The 17,707-nt window shown below is 43.8% G+C and overlaps 2 protein-coding genes across 2 annotated transcripts in view; both read left to right on the top strand.

Moving 5' to 3' along the window:
* Positions 1-588: 588 nt before the first annotated feature.
* TEX14 (testis expressed 14) overlaps positions 589-17,707 on the top strand; it is a 64,523-nt gene continuing 47,404 nt past the window's right edge. Inside the window, exons 1-7 of the mRNA XM_014529892.1 lie at positions 589-857; positions 3,113-3,249; positions 9,538-9,652; positions 13,173-13,338; positions 13,966-14,102; positions 15,710-15,791; positions 16,675-16,805. Coding sequence (XP_014385378.1) covers positions 3,114-3,249; positions 9,538-9,652; positions 13,173-13,338; positions 13,966-14,102; positions 15,710-15,791; positions 16,675-16,805 — 767 coding nt within the window. The 5' untranslated portion in view covers positions 589-857; position 3,113. The remainder of the gene's footprint in view (positions 858-3,112; positions 3,250-9,537; positions 9,653-13,172; positions 13,339-13,965; positions 14,103-15,709; positions 15,792-16,674; positions 16,806-17,707) is intronic.
* Positions 7,423-8,342, top strand: LOC102243107 (transcription factor BTF3 homolog 4). The gene has a single exon (XM_005858370.2). It carries the CDS (start codon positions 7,917-7,919, stop codon positions 8,217-8,219), a length of 303 nt encoding a protein of 100 aa, XP_005858432.1. The 5' UTR covers positions 7,423-7,916; the 3' UTR covers positions 8,220-8,342.

Below are 17,707 nucleotides of genomic sequence, written 5' to 3'. Positions count from 1 at the left end.
CTTAGTCTCTGTCATATAAATAACACTGCAATTTAGAACCGAAGGGCAAAAGGACTCTCAACATAATTAACCATGACTTTAAAGTGTGTTGAAGATAATGGTGACGTGCCAGGCAAAGCCAACAACTCATACTTACCTGGCAGGGGAGATACCATGATCACGAAGGTGGTTTTCCCAGGGCGAGGCTTATCCATTGCACTCCGGATGTGCTGACCCCTGCGATTTCCCCAAATGTGGGAAACTCGACTGCATAATTTGTGGTAGTGGGGGACTGCGTTCGCGCTCTCCCCTGATAACTTGGTTTTGTAAAGGTAGAATTTTGCGTTTAAAGTATTCTTGAAAGTCGTCTTGCTTCGTTTTGGTTAAATTAAGTGCAAACAGTTACGTGGCTCTCTAAGGGTTTCTCTTTTGTTCGTGGGTATAACTTGTGGTGTTTGGGCTCACTACTCTTTGGTTTTTGTTATAATAGGAACCTTTTCTTACTGATTTGAGAGAGGAAAACATGGATCCAGTTGGTTGGTTTCTGCATGTGTCGCAAAGGAAGATTTCCAACCGAGTTACCTTGCCAGGTCCCTAGTTAAGTTTTCACTCTAGTTGTGGGATAACGGTTATATAGAAGGGAAACTATCGAGTCTAAAGTAGTGAAATGTATTTGTAGCTGAAACGCCCTGTGAAAACTGCCACGTGTTGGTGAAGATCTGGAAAAATTGGAATTCCTGTGCACTGCTGGTAGGAATACAAAAATGGAATGACCACATAGAATATGTATGGCAGTGCCTCTAAAAAATTAAATATGCAGTTTCCATATGATCCATCATGGATATAGACACAAAATAATTGAAAACGGATCTGAAGAGGTATTTGTACATCCCTGTTCCTAGCTAGCCACATTATTCACAATAGCCAAAGGTGGAATCAACACAACTGTCCATCAGTGGATGCATAGATAAACAATATGGGGGTGTGTATGTGTATCCATACACACATGTAATGGAATATTATTCAGCCTTAAAAAGGACATTCTGACATGCTACAACATGAATGAACTTTGAGGGTGTAGTGAAGTCTTCCCGTCACAAAAGGACAAATGCTGTATGTTCCCATGTTTCCACTTATGTGAGGTACCAGGAATAGTCAACTTTATAAAGACAGAAAGTAGAATGGCTGTTGCCCAGGGCTGGGAGGAGAAAATGGGGAGTTAGTGTTTCATGGGTATGGAATTCCAGTTTGGGAAAATGAAAAAAAGTGTTGGAGGTCGATGGTTGCACAACAGTGTTTATATACTCAATGCCAGTGAACTGAACACTGAAAAATGTTTAAAATGGTACATTTTATGTTGTATATATTTTATCTCAATAAAATAAGCAATAAAAGATTAAGCAGCAGTGTCACATGCAGGTGAACATTCCAGTATGACAGAGCCTGAAAATACAAGTTGGGTTTGTCCAGTTGTAAGAAGATAGTGGGGACTTCTTTCAGCAACCCAATGTCAGGAGTATGGGGAAGAACAAACACCACATGAACAGGCCCTCAGTGCCGGTGGCAACCCAGCTGAACGGAGTGGAGGAGATGGTTACCGTAGACTCCCCTTTCAAGAAGACACATGACATAACTTGCTATTTTCAGTGTATTCGTTTGCTAGAGCTGCCATAAAAAACTACAGAATGGCGTGGTTTAAACTACAGAAATTAGTTTTCTTACAGCTCTGGAGTCTGGAAGTCCAATCAAGGTGCCAGCAGGTTGGGTTCTTCGGGGCTTCTCTCCTTTGCTTGCAGATGGCTGCCCCCTTTCTGCCTTTTTCACACGGTGGTTCCTTTGCACTCGACCCTCAAGATGAAGTCTCTTCCTCTTCTTGTAAGGACACCAGCCATGTTGGATTATGACCCCATTCTAACAGCTTCATTTTTACTTAACCACCTCTTTAAAGACCTTACCTGCAAATACAGTCACACTCTGAGAACACCCAAAATATTAGCATTTTCCACATTTTTGCTAGTGGATAAATTAATAAGAGTTACTTCACAGTAACCTAAAGCCTCCTGGCTAGTGAAGATCTACCAAATGTGTCAGCCTTCATGGCTTTTCCTTTTACTTCACCTCATATCACACCCTCTGTGTCTCTCCCTTGCGATGGCAGCAATCCACTTTTAGATGTCTTACATAGCAACTGTCACACTTGAGACACATGATAGGTGTCGCACAAACACATGATTGCATGATGGTCAGGTGTGGATACCACATGTAGAAAGTTAAAATTTCTCAGCATGGTTCATAGCATATACAGTAACCAGTAACCACACAGTTTACTTGGTGCCAGACACAGCTCTAAGCTCTTTTACACATATTAGCTCATTTAAACATCTTGGCAACCCTCAGACTATTATTATCCCCATTTAGAGAGGAAAAATTGAGGACTATCAAGGTTAAATAATTTTTTCAAGGGCACATAGTTAGGGAGCATCAGAGCTTCAGAGTCAACTGTGTACCCAACCCACTATGTTATACTGTCTAAATATTTACATAATGACTGCATTTGTGTACTAATCTTTCAGAGTTAATACTCTCCTAGTTATCATGATACAACAAACATGTTTATATGTGTGTGTGTGCCATATATATATATATGTTTTTATTGATTTCAGAGAGAGGAAGGGAGAGGGAGAGATGAGAGAGAATCATTGATCCGCTGCCTCCTGCACCCCCTCCTCCCTACTGGGAATTGAGCTTGTAACTCAGGCAAGTGTCCTGACCGGAAATTGAACAATGATCTCCTGGTTCAAAGGTTGAGGCTCAACCACTGAGCGCACCGGCCAGACACTAACATGTTTACTTCTAATTTTGCTTCCTAGTAGTCATTACTATTTCAGTCCTGAGAATTAGTAACAAATATACTCAGTTCTTTAATTTCAACAGTAACATTGAGAATAAAGGTTAATCTTGTAGAATTTCAGTAATCGTTTCCCTAATCCTGTTCATTATAAATGAAAATGGAAAAAAGTTAAAGAAATGTGTGTAAAATTTTTTTAAATTAAAAAAATGGTGAAAGAATCCAAGTTGCTTGCTTGCATTTCTGATTCAGTTAGAATAAGCATGTTCCTTTCTTTTGAAACAGGATGTCTCGGGCAGTTCAGCTTCCAGTTCCCTGTCCCGTTCGGCTCGGTTCCTTCAAAGGTGACTCCTGGGAAGCTCAGCTTCATGAACATGTTAGAGAAGGGAGTTACCTAAAAGCGAAGAAGATTCTTAAGAAAGGTAGGCACTGTGTTGAAATGGCAGATGCAACTGGGTCCACATTTCTGATCGCGTTGGAAGGAAAAACAGGTCATTCCTAAAAACTGAATTCTTGGGGAAATCAGAAGTTAAATCAGATGAGATGTTCCCTACCAATGCAGTCATATTGTTTAATAGAGGTCTTATGCTAGGGAACTATTGATCCTGGCTTTTTAGTTATACTTCTCTGTATCATATTTTTAGTGGTTACTCTAGTGAGTATAATAATGTATCTTTAATTTTTCACAGTCTACATAATATTGTACCACTTCACAGAATACAAATGTCAACCATACAGGCTCATTTCTCCCCTTCCCCCATCCTTTATTATAAAGATTCCATACGTGTTATATTTGTAGGAATTTTGAACCCCATAATTTTATAATTTTCGATTTGAAAAACCATATATACTTTAAAGAAATTAAGTGGTTTGATTATGGCAGTCTAGGGGTGATTTTCTTTGTATTTTTCCTACGTGGGTTTCTTACCTTGAATATGCAAATTAATATCTTTTACAAATTTGGGAACCTTTCTGTCATTATTTCTTCAGACACTCTTTCTGTTCCATTCTCTCCCCACCTTCTGGAAATCCACTTACGTTTATGTCAGACTTTTGGGTATTGTCCCACAATCCTCAAAGCTCTGTTAAGAATTTTCTTCTATTGTCAATTTGATGACTCTTCCTCTGTCGTATCTAATCTGCTCTTAACCTTACCCAGGTTCAGTCATTTGCTAGAGTGACTCACAGAATTCAAGGAGACATTTTACTTACCATTACTGGTTTATTATAAAGGATACAAGTCTCCATGTCCTATTCGGATACACCACCACCTCAGTGCTTCATGTGTTCACCAGTCTGGAAGCCCTCTGAGCCTCATTGCTTAGGGGCTTTTATGGAGGTTGCATTGCCTAAGCAGGGTTGATTAAATCACTGGCCACTGGTGATTCCACTCAATCCCCAGTCCCTCTTCCCTGCCAAAGGTGGGGGCGGGGTTTGAGGTGAGGGGCAGTGTGGAGCAGAAAGTTCTAACCCTCTAACCCTGGCATGGTCTTGGTTTTTCTGTTGACCAGCCCCTCTCCTGAAGCTATCCAGTAACCCTCCTGTTTCAAGGCAAAGGAAACCTGATCTCCCCAAGTTGGTGTACTTCTGTAGCAGGCAGTTCACCCTGACGAATAGCAAGAGCAGCATTTCCTTAACCTGTAGTGAGATGGCCTGACCCCCTGGACCCAGGTGGTGCCTGGTGTGGTGGGTAGGATAATAGCATCTCGCTCTGGGTTGGAGTAAGTTGCCTGCAACATGTGATTGGCTGCTAGTAGAAAGCTCTATGCTAATAAGCCCTATGTTAATATTGTTGTTTTGAAGTGTTTCTGGTGAATTTACAAGTGAAAATGATGTTTTAAACTTTTCCATTTCCATTTTTATAATATATTAAATAGCACATAATTTGTTAGGTTAAATTTACCTAAATAATGTCACCATGATTAAAATGTGTGTAGCTGCCACAGACCCACCAGAAGCTGGGAGCCCAAAGTTAAGACTATACTTTCAGGGATCATTTCTATAGTTCGTTACTAGAGAAGTTTCTCTGATCGTGTAGAGCACCCGAAACCACGAGGAGGAGGCGCAGCGTTCTCTCCTGAGCGTGAAGCCGGCTCTTGGTGTTGCTTCTGCAACTGCCACTTGCCATTGATGATCGTTCTTGTCTTCCTTTGGGAGGGCAAGAGGGAGAGGACGCAGTCTGAGTGGCTTCTGATTCTTCCTGTTTAAATGTCAGTATAGTTGTGCTTCTGCAACTGCCACTTGCCATTGATGATCGTTCTTCTCTCCTTAATGGAGAGTAAGAGGGAGAGAACGCAGTCTGAGTGGCTTCTGATTTTTTCCTGTTTAAATGTCAGTATAGTTGTTCTAACCAGTTTGGCTCAGTGGATGGAGCGTCGGCCTGCGGACTGAAAGGTCCCAGGTTTCGGGTTAAGGGCATATACCTTGGTTGCGGGCACATCCCCAGTGGGAGGTGTGCAGGAGGCAGCTGATGGATGTTTCTAACTCTCTATCCCTCTCCCTTTCTCTGTAAAAAAACAATATATATATATTTATATATATATATAAAAATGTCAGTATAGTTGGTAATGTCCCTGAGTGTCTGGTTACTCCTTTGGTTGATTCTTGTATGTACCATCCCCTGGTGAGGCATTCTAAAATTAGCATTGTGTTCTAGTGCATGGGATGAGGCTCCAACCGAGTCAAAGTGTGTAACCTAGGTTTTATCATGTCTATTTGTTTATTTATTTATGTTTGTTTATTTATTTAAGACGAGCTTTTATTGATTTTAGGGAGAGAAAGATAGAGGAACATCGAAGATGAGAGAAAATCATTGGTTAGCACCCCCACACTGGGTTCATAGGTAGATGCTCACACTGTGTTATTTTTTTCAACCATTACTTAGCATTTAATATCCATATCTTTTTGGCACAATCCTTTGTTAATTTTCTGCATCTGGAGTTTTGGTTTGTTTATCTTTGTTTTGTTTTTTAATCGTCCAAGGATATGTTTTTATTGAAGGGATTGGGGAAGAAAGACAGCGAAACATGGATGGATTGCCTCCAGCAAATGAGAAAAGTCCCTACCCTAGATACAGATTAGGGAGCCGGTCTGGTAGGGAGACAGATATACAGGGCTTTATAAGCTATTTAGATAGGCTTTATTCATTTATTTTTAATATGTTTTTATTGATTTCAGAGAGGAAGGGAGAGGGGAAACCTGGGCTTGTGACCTCCTAGTTCAGGAGTAGACGCTCAACCACTGAGCCACACCAAGCCGGCAAGATATGTTTCATTTTAGGCCCAAGAGCTGGGAAGCTAGGAAGCTTTAAGTAGGGGAATGATTTGTTTAAAAACAAAATTCATCTCTTGCCAGATTTGCTCAGTGGTAAAAGTGTCAACCTGAGCACTGAAGGGGGGCGGGTCTGATTCCTGGTCAAGGGCCCATACCTGGGTTCAGGTTTGACTCTCCTGCCTTAACCGGGTGCCTGCGGGAGGCAACCAATCAATGCCTCATATCCACCTCTCTCTCCCTCCCCCATCCTCCTTCTAAACATCAACGGAAAAGAAAATATCCTGAGGATTAGCAACAACAAAAAACCCCACAAAATTCGAACAAGTATATCTAAAGACCTAATCAGCTTTATTAAGTGATTCATGAATTAGGCATCAGCCCATTCTCTGAGGAGTACAAAATAGAAAGTTTTTACTGGAAGTAGGGTGGGTCAAAGGAGTTATTAGTGAAAGAAAAGAAAGGTTAATTTTTGGGTTGGGATGTACTTTCTTAGGGGAAAGAGAAAGGGAAGGTTTTTTAAAATTATGTAGCTGGCCTCTTCTTTTTTTAAAAGAATGTTTTTTATTTGTTTCAGAGAGGAAGGGAGAGTGAGAGAGAGATAGAAACATCAGTGATGAGAGAGAACCGTGGATTGGTTGCCTCTCCCAGGCCCCCAGCTGGGGATGGAGCGGGAAACCCCAGTGGTGAACTCGTGGTTCATAGGTCCACGTTCAACCGCTCAGCCACACTGGCCGGGGTGGGGTTTTTCCTTTTTCTTTAAACAGATGTATTGTCCTGCTTGTTTAAACACAATTTACAATTTCTATGTACATAATGATCACTTGATTTGGAAAACATTTATATGTCTGGTACTTGGATCACAGGACAAAATAAAAAAATAGGAAGTGCTTTGCAAATGTCAGAGTTCTGCTTTGGGTCATCGCTTTTATCTTCCGCTTTTATGTTTTTCTTGTGAAAGGTCTCCGCTTCCACGCAGAGGTCTAAACTGAGGCTTGTCCCCCGACGCGCCCGCGCCCGCGCCCGAGCCCGCGCACTCGGGTGTAGTCAGCGTTTACGTGGTAAACGGCGCTGCGGAACCGCGGGGGAAGCGGGGCGGGTTGGTAATAACTGGCGTGTGATTGGCTGTTTAGCAATTGCATGTTAATTACAGTGAACTGTAATTAACTGTTTTCGGAAACGCTAGGATTTAAAACGCTTTGTCGAGCTTTCTGAATGAAAAATTTTTGAGAGAATACATGGCAAGATATTTATGGGTAAAATAGCACCACGTTAGAAAAACTCGCCATCATCGTAATATGTGTGGCTTTCGTTCACTCCGGAAACGGCCGCGGTGGTGCGTTAAGACTATACTTTCAGGGATCATTTCTATAGTTCGTTACTAGAGAAGTTTCTCTGATCGTGTAGAGCACCCGAAACCACGAGGAGGAGGCGCAGCGTTCTCTCCTGAGCGTGAAGCCGGCTCTTGGTGTTGCTTCTGCAACTGCCATTTGCCATTGATGATCGTTCTTGTCTTCCCTTGGGAGGGCAAGAGGGAGAGGACGCAGTCTGAGTGGTTTCTTTAAGGTACAAATAAAGGTATAATTGGCCTTTAACTAGCTTGAGCGTGTGGGTAGTTATGCCGATTTTGCTGTTCGCTAGTGTGGAGTTATTTTCTTATTTTAAACAGCATGTTTCAGGAAAGGTTTCTTAACCTTGTGGATTAGGCCCGGGTGGGCATCTAAGGTCCAGCTCCAAGAAAGAGGATGGTCCATAGTAAAGATATAGCTGATGACAAAGACTGGCTGTGAGTAATAGAGTTGGTATAGAAGAGGGAAACATGGCTGAAGATGATGGGGTAGTTACTTATTTCAATAATCCCAAAATCCAAGCTTTCCTTTCTGCTAACACCTTTACAGTAACCGCTCATGCAGAAGCCAAACCATTCACAGAAAAGCTTCCTGGAATATCATGTCAGCTTGGTGCTGACAGCTTAACAAGCTTTAGGAACTTAGCAGAACAATTCCCTGGGCGAGTGTTGGATAGCAAAGCCCCCAAACCAGAAGACATTGAAGAGGAAGATGATGATGTTCCACATCTTGTAGAAAATTTTGATGACGCATCAAACAATGAAGCTAACTAAAATCTTTCCTGGTTTTTGGAAGCTGGCATGGATCAGCTATGTGGCTCCAAAGTTTTACCGACACAAAAAACATCAACTGTTACTAGTTCAGTAACACAGATATTTTGTATATTAACAATGCTGTTTGTTCAGCATTTCCATCATTTGATTTTGCACTTCCTCCTAGTATCTTTTCTTTTGGTCAGAATAAGAAGTATTGGTGCACTTGGAGGGTGTTTTGATTTTTGATTCTTGGGGTGTTTTTTTTTGTTTGGGGTATTTTTGGTGTACATTTGTGTATGTTTTTGTATGTGTGTGGGTATGTGCGTACACACTGGAGAGCAAATTGGAAAACAGTTCTATTTATCCTCCTCTTTTCCCCAGTAGAAATAAAACACATCTTTACATTAAAAATAAAATTTGGGCATTGACCTCTTTCCCCATCAAATTAAGTTTCTATTTTAGTGGGATATAAATATAAATTTACTGTTTCAAGTAATTATTTTATATTACTGTCCTCACCCTAACACAGTATCATTATTACCACCACCCCATTCCTCATGCCCTCTGTAGGTTAAAAAAATTTTTTTTTCACACAGGAAGTGGTAAAACACTTCAGTGCAACTTCCTGAGTAAATAACGTGTTTTTATATATTTTTTAATTTTTTAAAAATATATTTTATTGATTTTTTTACAGAGAGGAAGGGAGAGGGATAGAGAGTTAGAAACATCAATGAGAGAGAAACATCGATCAGCTGCCTCCTGCACACCCCAAACTGGGGATGTGCCCGCAACCAAGGTACATGCCCCTGGCCAGAATCGAACCTGGGACCCTTCAGTCCGCAGGCCGACGCTCTGTCCACTGAGCCAAACCGGTTAGGGCAACGTGTTTTTTTAAAATTGATTTCAGAGAGAGAGAGAGAGAAACATCAATGATGAGAGGGAATCGTTGATCAGCTGCCTCCTGCTCACTGGGGATGCCCTTCTGTTTCATAGATTGGCCAGGCAGTAAATGACATTTTTTGTTTTTTAAAAAATATTTTTTTATTTATTTCAGAGAGGGAGAGAGAGATAGAAACGTCAATGATGAGAGAAACCCAAGCATGTGCTCTTGTCTGGAATCGAACCTGGGACCCTTCAGTCTGCAGGCTGATGCTCTATCCGCTGAGTCAAACCAGTTCACATAGAGCTTTTCTTTTTTGAGAAACAGTTTGCAGTAATAATACATATAAGTGCTGTATAAGGGAATTTTGATTTTTTGCCCCTTAATATGAATTTTCCTAGTTTTATCTCAGAAAATGTCCTGTTCTTTACATTGATCCTGGTATTTGCTTTGCAGGAATTTATGTTGATGCAGTCAACTCCTTGGGCCAGACGCCGCTTTTCCTTGCATCATTATTAGGCCTTACAAAACTAGTTGATATTCTGGTGGATTATGGATCAGATCCAAATCAGTAAGTAGATAATTTTCTATTATCTAGAAAATAAATAGTAGTGTATGCTTTTAAGATGAGTTAGGCATTTGGAAACTAATCTGACAAGATATTAAAATAACTTTTACTAACTTATGTCAATGACATACAGTTGTATGTGTATGTTGAAACATACCTTCAATGTTAATAAAAGCAGTTTTACTTGGCCCTATGAAATAAGTGAAACTTACTAGTCATTCATTCATTTATTAACTAGTTAGTCATTAACAGCATGCTTTTCATATTTTACCCCAGGTTATAATTTGTATGATTTATTTAAGCGGTTTTTACCAATTAATATACTTGGCATCACTTTATCAGGATGATTTTTGCCTGGCTCTTGTAGTTGTGGTTTAAAAGAATCTGCGATTTAATAGTTGGCCTAAATTTTAATATGGAACAGCAACACAATGTAATGAATCAGCTTTACAGTGAACATCCCTTTTCTTTACTTAGCACTTTTGATTTTCCCAGAGCCGTTCCAGACACTAAGCTCTCTAGATCTTTACAACTACCTCCTCGACAGAGATGAGACAGCATGTATTTTTACAGTTCACACTGGGTAGAAACAAACAGGTTTTTAATGCTTACATGATTCCATCTGATTTTCATAGTTCTGCCAGAATGTGAACCAATCATAAAAGTCATATAGTAGTTTGCCCATATTATGTAAAGAGGTCCTGTTCAAGGTATTGAACAAGCCATATTGATGTCAGAAAGTTTTACTTTTCTGTTGTTGTTCTCTTTTCTGTTATAAGATTGCTTACTTAGTGGGAGAAAACTTTGGAAAAAGAAAAAAAACCCCTCAAAAAGCAATCAGTATGAGAATTCTGTAACCAAGAGATATTACAAAGAAAATTTTTGCTTTGTTTCCATCCAGAATTTCTCTAGACTAACATACACCACTCTCCTGTCTCTAGTGTATTGTTTAATTTCAAAGGTCAGAAATAAAGGACTCACTCACCTGATGTTTGCAGAAAACAGCTCTCTAGGGAGGCCATCTGGGACTCCCTGCAGTTCCACAACCCAAAATGCAACATTTTCCAGTCATTTGCATTTACATCTGTTTTGTAGAGGTTTATTGCTCTTTTCTTCTTTTTAAAAATTGATTATTGATTTTAGAGAGAGAGGAAGGGGCGAGGGAGAGAAACATCGGTTTATTGTTCCACTTACTTATGCCTTCACTGGTTGATTCTTGTATGTGCCCTGACTGGGGAGATCGAACCTGCAACCTTTGCATATCAGGATGATGCTCTAACCAACTCAGCTATCCAGCCAGGGTACTGGATTCTTTAAAGATTAAATCATTCAACTCTAGTTTTCCAGCCCTGACCCGGTGGGTCAGTTGGTTGGAGCAGCATCCCGATGTGCCAGGATTGCAGATCCTGTATCAGTCAGGACACACATACAAGAATCAACCAATGAATATAAGTGGAACAACAAGTCCATGGTGCTTCTCTCTCTCTCTCTCTCTCTCTCTCTCTCTCTCTCTTTCAATTAAATAAATAAAAAAAGAAGAAGAAAAACCTTTAATATTCCAGATTAGGGAACTGATACCCAGAAATTGTAAGTGAAAGGTTTATTTTGGTATAAAAAACATTATTCCTTTCTTTTTTAGCATTCATGAGAAATGAAAAATAATGTCCTCTCTCTCTTCCCTCATCCCTCCTTACTGTTTATGGGAAGAATGATTAGAAGATTGTAAAACATTATACAAATGTGTTTTGAGAGCAGAGAGGATATTACAGTTTTCAAAGTCCAGTGTACCGCACTGCTTGTCAAACCCAGCAGTAGAAGCTGGCTCAACGTGAGCCATCCAGTGGTTCCCGGGTGCCTGGGGACAGGCCAGCATGTTGGTGTCACCTGGGGAACTTGTAAAAAATATACATTCCTGCCCAGCCAGTGTGGCTCTGTAGTTGAGCATCAACCTATGAACCAGGAGGTCATGGTTCGATTCCCGGTCAGGGCACATGCCCGAGTTGCGGGATCGATGATCCCCAGTGGGGGGCGTGCAGGAGGCAGCCGATCAATGTTGATGTCGATGTTTCTTTCTCCTGCTCCCTTCCTCTCTCTCTAAAATCAATAAAAACAAAAAACAGTTTAAAAAAAAAGTAGGTTTACATTTGTGAGTACGCGAAATAGTTTATTCTTATATTATTGTTCATTAATTGTTGTTTTATTTTCCATAGGAACAACTGCAAAGCTACTTTTTCCCTATCCTGTATGGTCTCAAATGGAAATTTCTTCAACATATATATTGAGTCCAGAACAGTTTATATAACACATTCTTTTTTTTGTAAAAAAAAAATATACTTTATTGACTTTTCACAGAGAGGAAGGGAGAGGGGCAGAGAGCTAGAAACATCCATGAGAGAGAAACATCGATCAGCTGCCTCTTGCACACCCCCCACTGGGGATGTGCCCACAACCAAGGCACATGCCCTTGACCGGAATCGACCCCGGGACCCCTCAGTCCACAGGCCGCCGCTCTAGCCACCGAGCCAAACCGGTCAGGGCATATATAACACATTCTTATTCCTACCTGTATATGCACAGGAAATTTCTGGGAGGATACACTTATATAGTAATTGCCTCTGGGCAAGAGATCTGTGGGGTCTGGAGTTGGAAGAATGTTCTTATTTTTCTTATCTCTTCTTCCTCCTTATTTGACTTCTCTTTCCCCATTTGTGTTTTTCTTTAAAAAAAAATGTTTTTATTGATTTCAGAGAGGAAGGGAGAGATAGAAACATCAATGATGAGAAGAATCATCAACCAGCTGCCTCCTGCACACCCCCTACTGGGGATCAAGCCTGCAGCTCGGGCATGTGCCTGACCGGGAATCGAACCACAACCTTCTGGTTCATGGGTCACTCAACCACCGAGCCCCACCGGGTCGGCTGTTTTTGTTTTCAGTTAAAGAGAGAAAGCTCTCCGGGTGATTCTGTCCTGCAGCCAAGTTAGGAATCACAGCTACAGGTCACATCCCACTATATCTTGGACACAATAAGGGCCAAGATAGTTTATTGGCTTTGGTTAAATTTTTCTGACTTCTAGATCCTTCTTGCCCAGATTGCTCATGCCAAGGTCTGTGGGCCTCTGCCATAGGACTTGGGAGCTAGAGACATTCTCACATGAGAGAGACCCCAGGACTCAGCAAACATGAATTGTTTTCAGGGCAGCCAGTGTCAGGGATTAGAGGGGGAAAGAACACCAATTTGGAACCACACCCATACCGGGCTGTGGCCCTCAGTTCTGCCCTTTTGGTTCCTCACTTATTCTCGGGAAGTGATAGTGCCTTGAAGGGTAGAGGTAAGGATGGAGAAAGGGTGTGTGTGTAAAGCTCATTTTGGCACAGACCGGACACCTTCCAAATGGCATGACTATAATCCTCATCGCCAAAGGTGGCCTCTGTAGAAAGGAAGCCTCCTGTCACCCATTGAATCCCCCCTGCTCTGTGGAAGGGAGGGGTGTTGCCATGGACACTCCTTGTATCCCCCTCCAGCCGCTGCTTTGATGGGAGCACCCCTGTGCACGCAGCAGCCTTTTCAGGCAATCAGTGGATCCTCAGCAAAGTGTTGGACGCAGGGGGTGACCTTCGACTCCACGACGAGAAGGGTCAAAGCCCGCAGGCCTGGGCCCTGACAGCCGGGAAGGAGTGCAGCACTATGGTAAGGGTGGGCCCCCTCTGCAGCCACCCTCAAGGCCGAGCACTGGGCTGGGAGCCAGGAGCCCAGGGCTAGCGGCTGGCCCTGGGACAGCACAAGAAGGGGAGGGGAGAGGGGGACAGTTTTCTCCCCTCACTGCCCTTCCTCTGGTTCTCCAGCTCATTAGCTGTTGGACCTTGGACAAATAACTTGACTCTTCCTGCCTAGTTTATCTGTTGAAGGAGGAGGGACTTGGAGGAAATTATTGCCAACATCTCCCTGAAAACATTTCATACCTTTGGAAAATCACCAGTGGTTCTCAACCTTCTGGCCCTTTAAATACAGTTCCTCATGTTGTGACCCAACCATAAAATTATTTTCGTTGCTACTTCATAACTGTAATGTTGCTACTGTTATGAATCGTAATGTAAATATCTGATACGCAGGATGGTCTTAGGCGACCCCTGTGAACGGGTTGTTCGACCGCCAAAGGGGTCGAGACCCACAGGTGGAGAACCGCTGACTTAGACCCTCCCTTTCCTGTTGGGGGGCTCCCGGCTCCTAGACCATTCACCTCAGACCACCTCACAATTCCTCTGAAGGGCGGGAGCCCCTTGCTGTGCGGCACTGAGCCTCTCTGTGGTGTTGCAGATGGTGGAGTTCATGCATCGCTGCGCCTCACACATGCAGGCCATCGTCCAGGACTTCTCCTGTGACCTCCTGAAGAAGGTTGACTCCACTGAGCGGCTCATCTGCAGCCTGCCCCGGTTCGGGGGCCTCATGCAGGGGTGAGTGCTGCCTCGAGCCGAGTGGGATATCCTGCATCGCCCCAGCCTCCTCCCAGGCCCCCGTAGCGTGGGCCACATAAGTCCCTCCAGCCTCTGGCTCACCCACAGGGATGAGCTCAGAAGGAGGTGTGGCCACTGGAGAAGGATGGCCATTCCCCGGCCAGGAATGTCCAGGGCAATGAGTTCTGGGCTCCAGTGGAGATGCCCTGTGCTCAGCAGAGAAGGAACTCTTCAGGTCTGGGCAGCTTAGCAGGAAGCCTTTCTCAGAACCTCTGGATGGAGTTGTTGTTGTTTTGATATCTTGAACTATGGAAAGCATATTTCTTTATTACTAAGGTTGCAAATGACCACAAATACTTAATTTACAGTTCCTCAGGCTATTTTGAGCTGGCGTGAGAGACTTGCTGCTAACTTGGGGTGGGCAGCTGCAGGAGACGGGCCGCAGGCTCAGTTATTTTAAATTCTTCGGACTTTATTGCCTTAGGGTTTGTAGTCAGAGAATCCTTTTCATTTTGGTTTTCTCTAATGGCTGTCTTTGTAATCGTCACACTCTGGAGGGCTCCCCCATCCTGTCCTTCTGTGCACATGGAGTCCTGGTTCTCCTCTGATGACCAGGACGCTGCTGGCTTCTTGGGCGAGATGAGTCAGAGATGCCCTTGAGCAGTTATGCCTAACGGCTCCCCCGGCTGCTTCTCTTGCCGGTCTTGGTTCTTTACCCAGAATCCAGAATTACCTATTAAAAATGGAAGTTGGGTTGTGCCCCTCACTTTGTACAAAAAACCTTCTTAGGGTCTTTCCCATGACTCTCAGGATAAACGCCCACTTTCCTCATCTGGCCTCTTTGCCCCTGCCTGTTCCAGTGCTCACACCGCCTGGCCAACCAGGAGGATCTTGGTAGACCACCTAGGGCCCAGGCTTAGTCCCTGCTGCTGCTCTGTGACCCCAGGCTCCACTTTCCCATCTGTAACATGAGAAAGGTGGACAAGAGAAGCTTTATGATTCTTTCCAGCTTTGACCATCCGTACTCGTTATTGCTCCATAATGAATCCCCCCACCCCCCAACTTAGCAGTTTCAAACAGTAGTAATCATTTGTAGCTCACATAGTTTCTGTTGGTCGGGAATCAGGGAATGGCTTAGCTGGGTGGTTGTAGTTCAGGGTTTCTCCAGAAGTTTCAGTAGAGATGTCTGCTGGGCTGTCATGACTGGGGCTGCAGGATCCAGCTCCAAGGCGGCACGGCACACTCCTGGCTCGGTGTCGGGCTTCCGTGTTGGTGCCTCATCCAGAGCAAGTGACCTGAGAAAGATCAGGGCAGAAGCCCTGGTGGATTTAGCCTTGGAAATCTCACCACTGTCATTTCTGCAATATGCTGTTGGGTTGCCAGGCCAGCTCTTTCTGTCCTGGGAGGGGCTGCACAAGGGCATGATTTCTAGGAGGTGAGAATCACAGGTGCCCTCTGAGAGGTGGCTCATATCACCTGCAGTTCCATGATAACAAGTTAAGTAGTGAAGTCAAAAGCCACTACACATTCTGAAAACTTGGTTCATCGTTGTTCCTCTGGATCTGGGTGATTAATCCTTATTTATTTCCTCTTTTAAATATTTCTAGAAGCCCGAATGGCCCTTCTAAACGACCGCGTAAAACTGGAGTCATTTCTGCCCAAAACATCCACAGCTTTGGCTTTGGGAAGGTAAGAGGTGGCCTCTGACGGCCAGTGTTTGCAGGACCAACTGGAGAGTCACCTGGCCCTCCTTCTGGACCTATGTCTCGCGGCGTTGTCCAGCTCCTCTGTCTCATCGTCTCCAAAGTGGGTTTTCTTTTTCTTCTTTACCACTTTTGCAGGACAAGTGCCTTTTCCTGTTGCTTTCCTTATTGAAAAAAAAGGTGGAAACTCTACAGAGATTCCTTGAGCTAGATTTCGGGAGTTTAGAAAATTATCCTTTACATTCCCAGTAAAGGCACCAAACATGGTCTCCCTGTAGAGGCAGAGAGCTGCGCCAACCCCGTGAGCCTTACTTGTGGTTTATGAGTGTTGTTGGCATGCCTTTAAGGAATTGACATTTTATTTATTTATTTATTTATTTATTTATTTATTTATTTTTAAGGAATTGCCATTTAAACAGAAATGTTTTGAGTATCTTTTGGATCATTGGTTCTGCCCATGGGAGAAAGAGAGTTAGGAAATGTTGCTGGGTGATTGGGTAATGTTTGCTGACACTCAGCCCAGTCCTGAGTCTGTTGGTTGTGCCAAGGTAGCCTGGGGTGGGTGTGGGGGAGGAGGAATGGTGACTGCACACAGGCCTGGGTTCTGTGGGAGACCCTGCTCAACGCTTCAGGCAAGTGTCTGAGCTCTTTCCATGAGCCTCAGTTTCCCCACTAGTAAAAGGGGAAGGATATTAGAACTTTGCAGGGTTTCTAGAAAGATTAAAGATAGTATAAATGACAGATAACGTCCCTAGGGGGGTTCGGCAAGTTGGTAAATAGCAGCCATCAGTATCTGGCTGATAAGATTCTGGATGAATTTTACTTTTTCTCTTTCCTCCCCACAATTTGAAGCTGTGTTTTGCTTTTAGTTTTGTCTTTCAGCGAGGACACGGGTGACCTATTTAGGATCTCTTCCGATCATTGGAGAAAAGGAAATAATTCAAGCTGATGATGAGCCTGCCTTCTCTTTCTGCAGTGGCCCCTACATGGTCATGACCAAGTAAGCAGCGTGGCCCGCGGGAGTTGTGAGCTAGTCCCATGGGGAGTACGGGCTTTGTGTGACTTCCTGATGCGTGGAGGGTTCTAGCCTAACACTGAAGGACACATGTCTGAATCGGGTTCTCAGCCTGGGCACCACTGACATACTCGTATTTGGCCGGATAGCCTTTGCTGGTGGTGGCTGTCCTGTCATTGTATGATATTCAGGAGCCACCCTGGTCTGTACTCTAGAGGCCAGTGGCAGCCCTCTTTGCCACCCCCTCGAGTTGTGATTGTAACAATCAGTGTCTACAGACATTGCCAAATGGCCCTGGTTGAGAACAACTGCTCTGAAAGACGACTCACGGCCGTGTTTTAACCTCTCTGCTTTCTAGTGAGTTAGAGGCAGCGTAGAGGAACGGTCTGGCCCCTGTTACAGGCCAGAGGGTATTGAGGTGCCCATAGAAGCCGGAACAGGTATTAGCTACAGCCCTCACCAACCAAATGCAGCGGAGGTGGCAGTGACAGAGTTTGGCTATGACAGAAGTCCCTGGGAGACCTGCCTCCTGCGGTCACAGGAGCTGTCCTGGCCAAGGTCTGTGGGCCTCCTTCAACCTGGACACTTTCCTGCCTGGGAGAAACCCCTTTCTAAAAGGGCTCTGTCCCTGCAGACCTGCGTCTTCCTGCCCAGGCCACCGGCCCGTCACCAGGTCCCTTCCTCCGCTCCATCCATTGCTGTGGCCTCTGCCCAGGTCATCACTGTCCCTCACCTAGACTGGCCTCCTAACTGGCTTCCCCTTCTCCAGACCACCCCTGCCTACCGTTTTCCACTGCTGGTACCATTGTCTTTCTAAAATAAGGGAGTTACTCCCTCAAATCGCTCAGCGACTTCCTGCCACCTGTCCTAAGTTCCTCGAGGTGCTT

This window comes from Myotis brandtii, unplaced genomic scaffold (genome assembly GCF_000412655.1).
Source record: "Myotis brandtii unplaced genomic scaffold, ASM41265v1 scaffold1170, whole genome shotgun sequence".
Classification (NCBI taxonomy): domain Eukaryota; kingdom Metazoa; phylum Chordata; class Mammalia; order Chiroptera; family Vespertilionidae; genus Myotis; species Myotis brandtii.
The sequence above is the reverse complement of the archived record's forward strand: the minus strand, read 5'-3'. Positions and strand labels throughout refer to the sequence as shown.

Excerpts from the sequence above, each read along its gene's own strand:
- LOC102243107 (XM_005858370.2), top strand. The coding sequence starts at position 7,917 with ATGGCTGAAGATGATGGGGTAGTTACTTATTTCAATAATCCCAAAATC.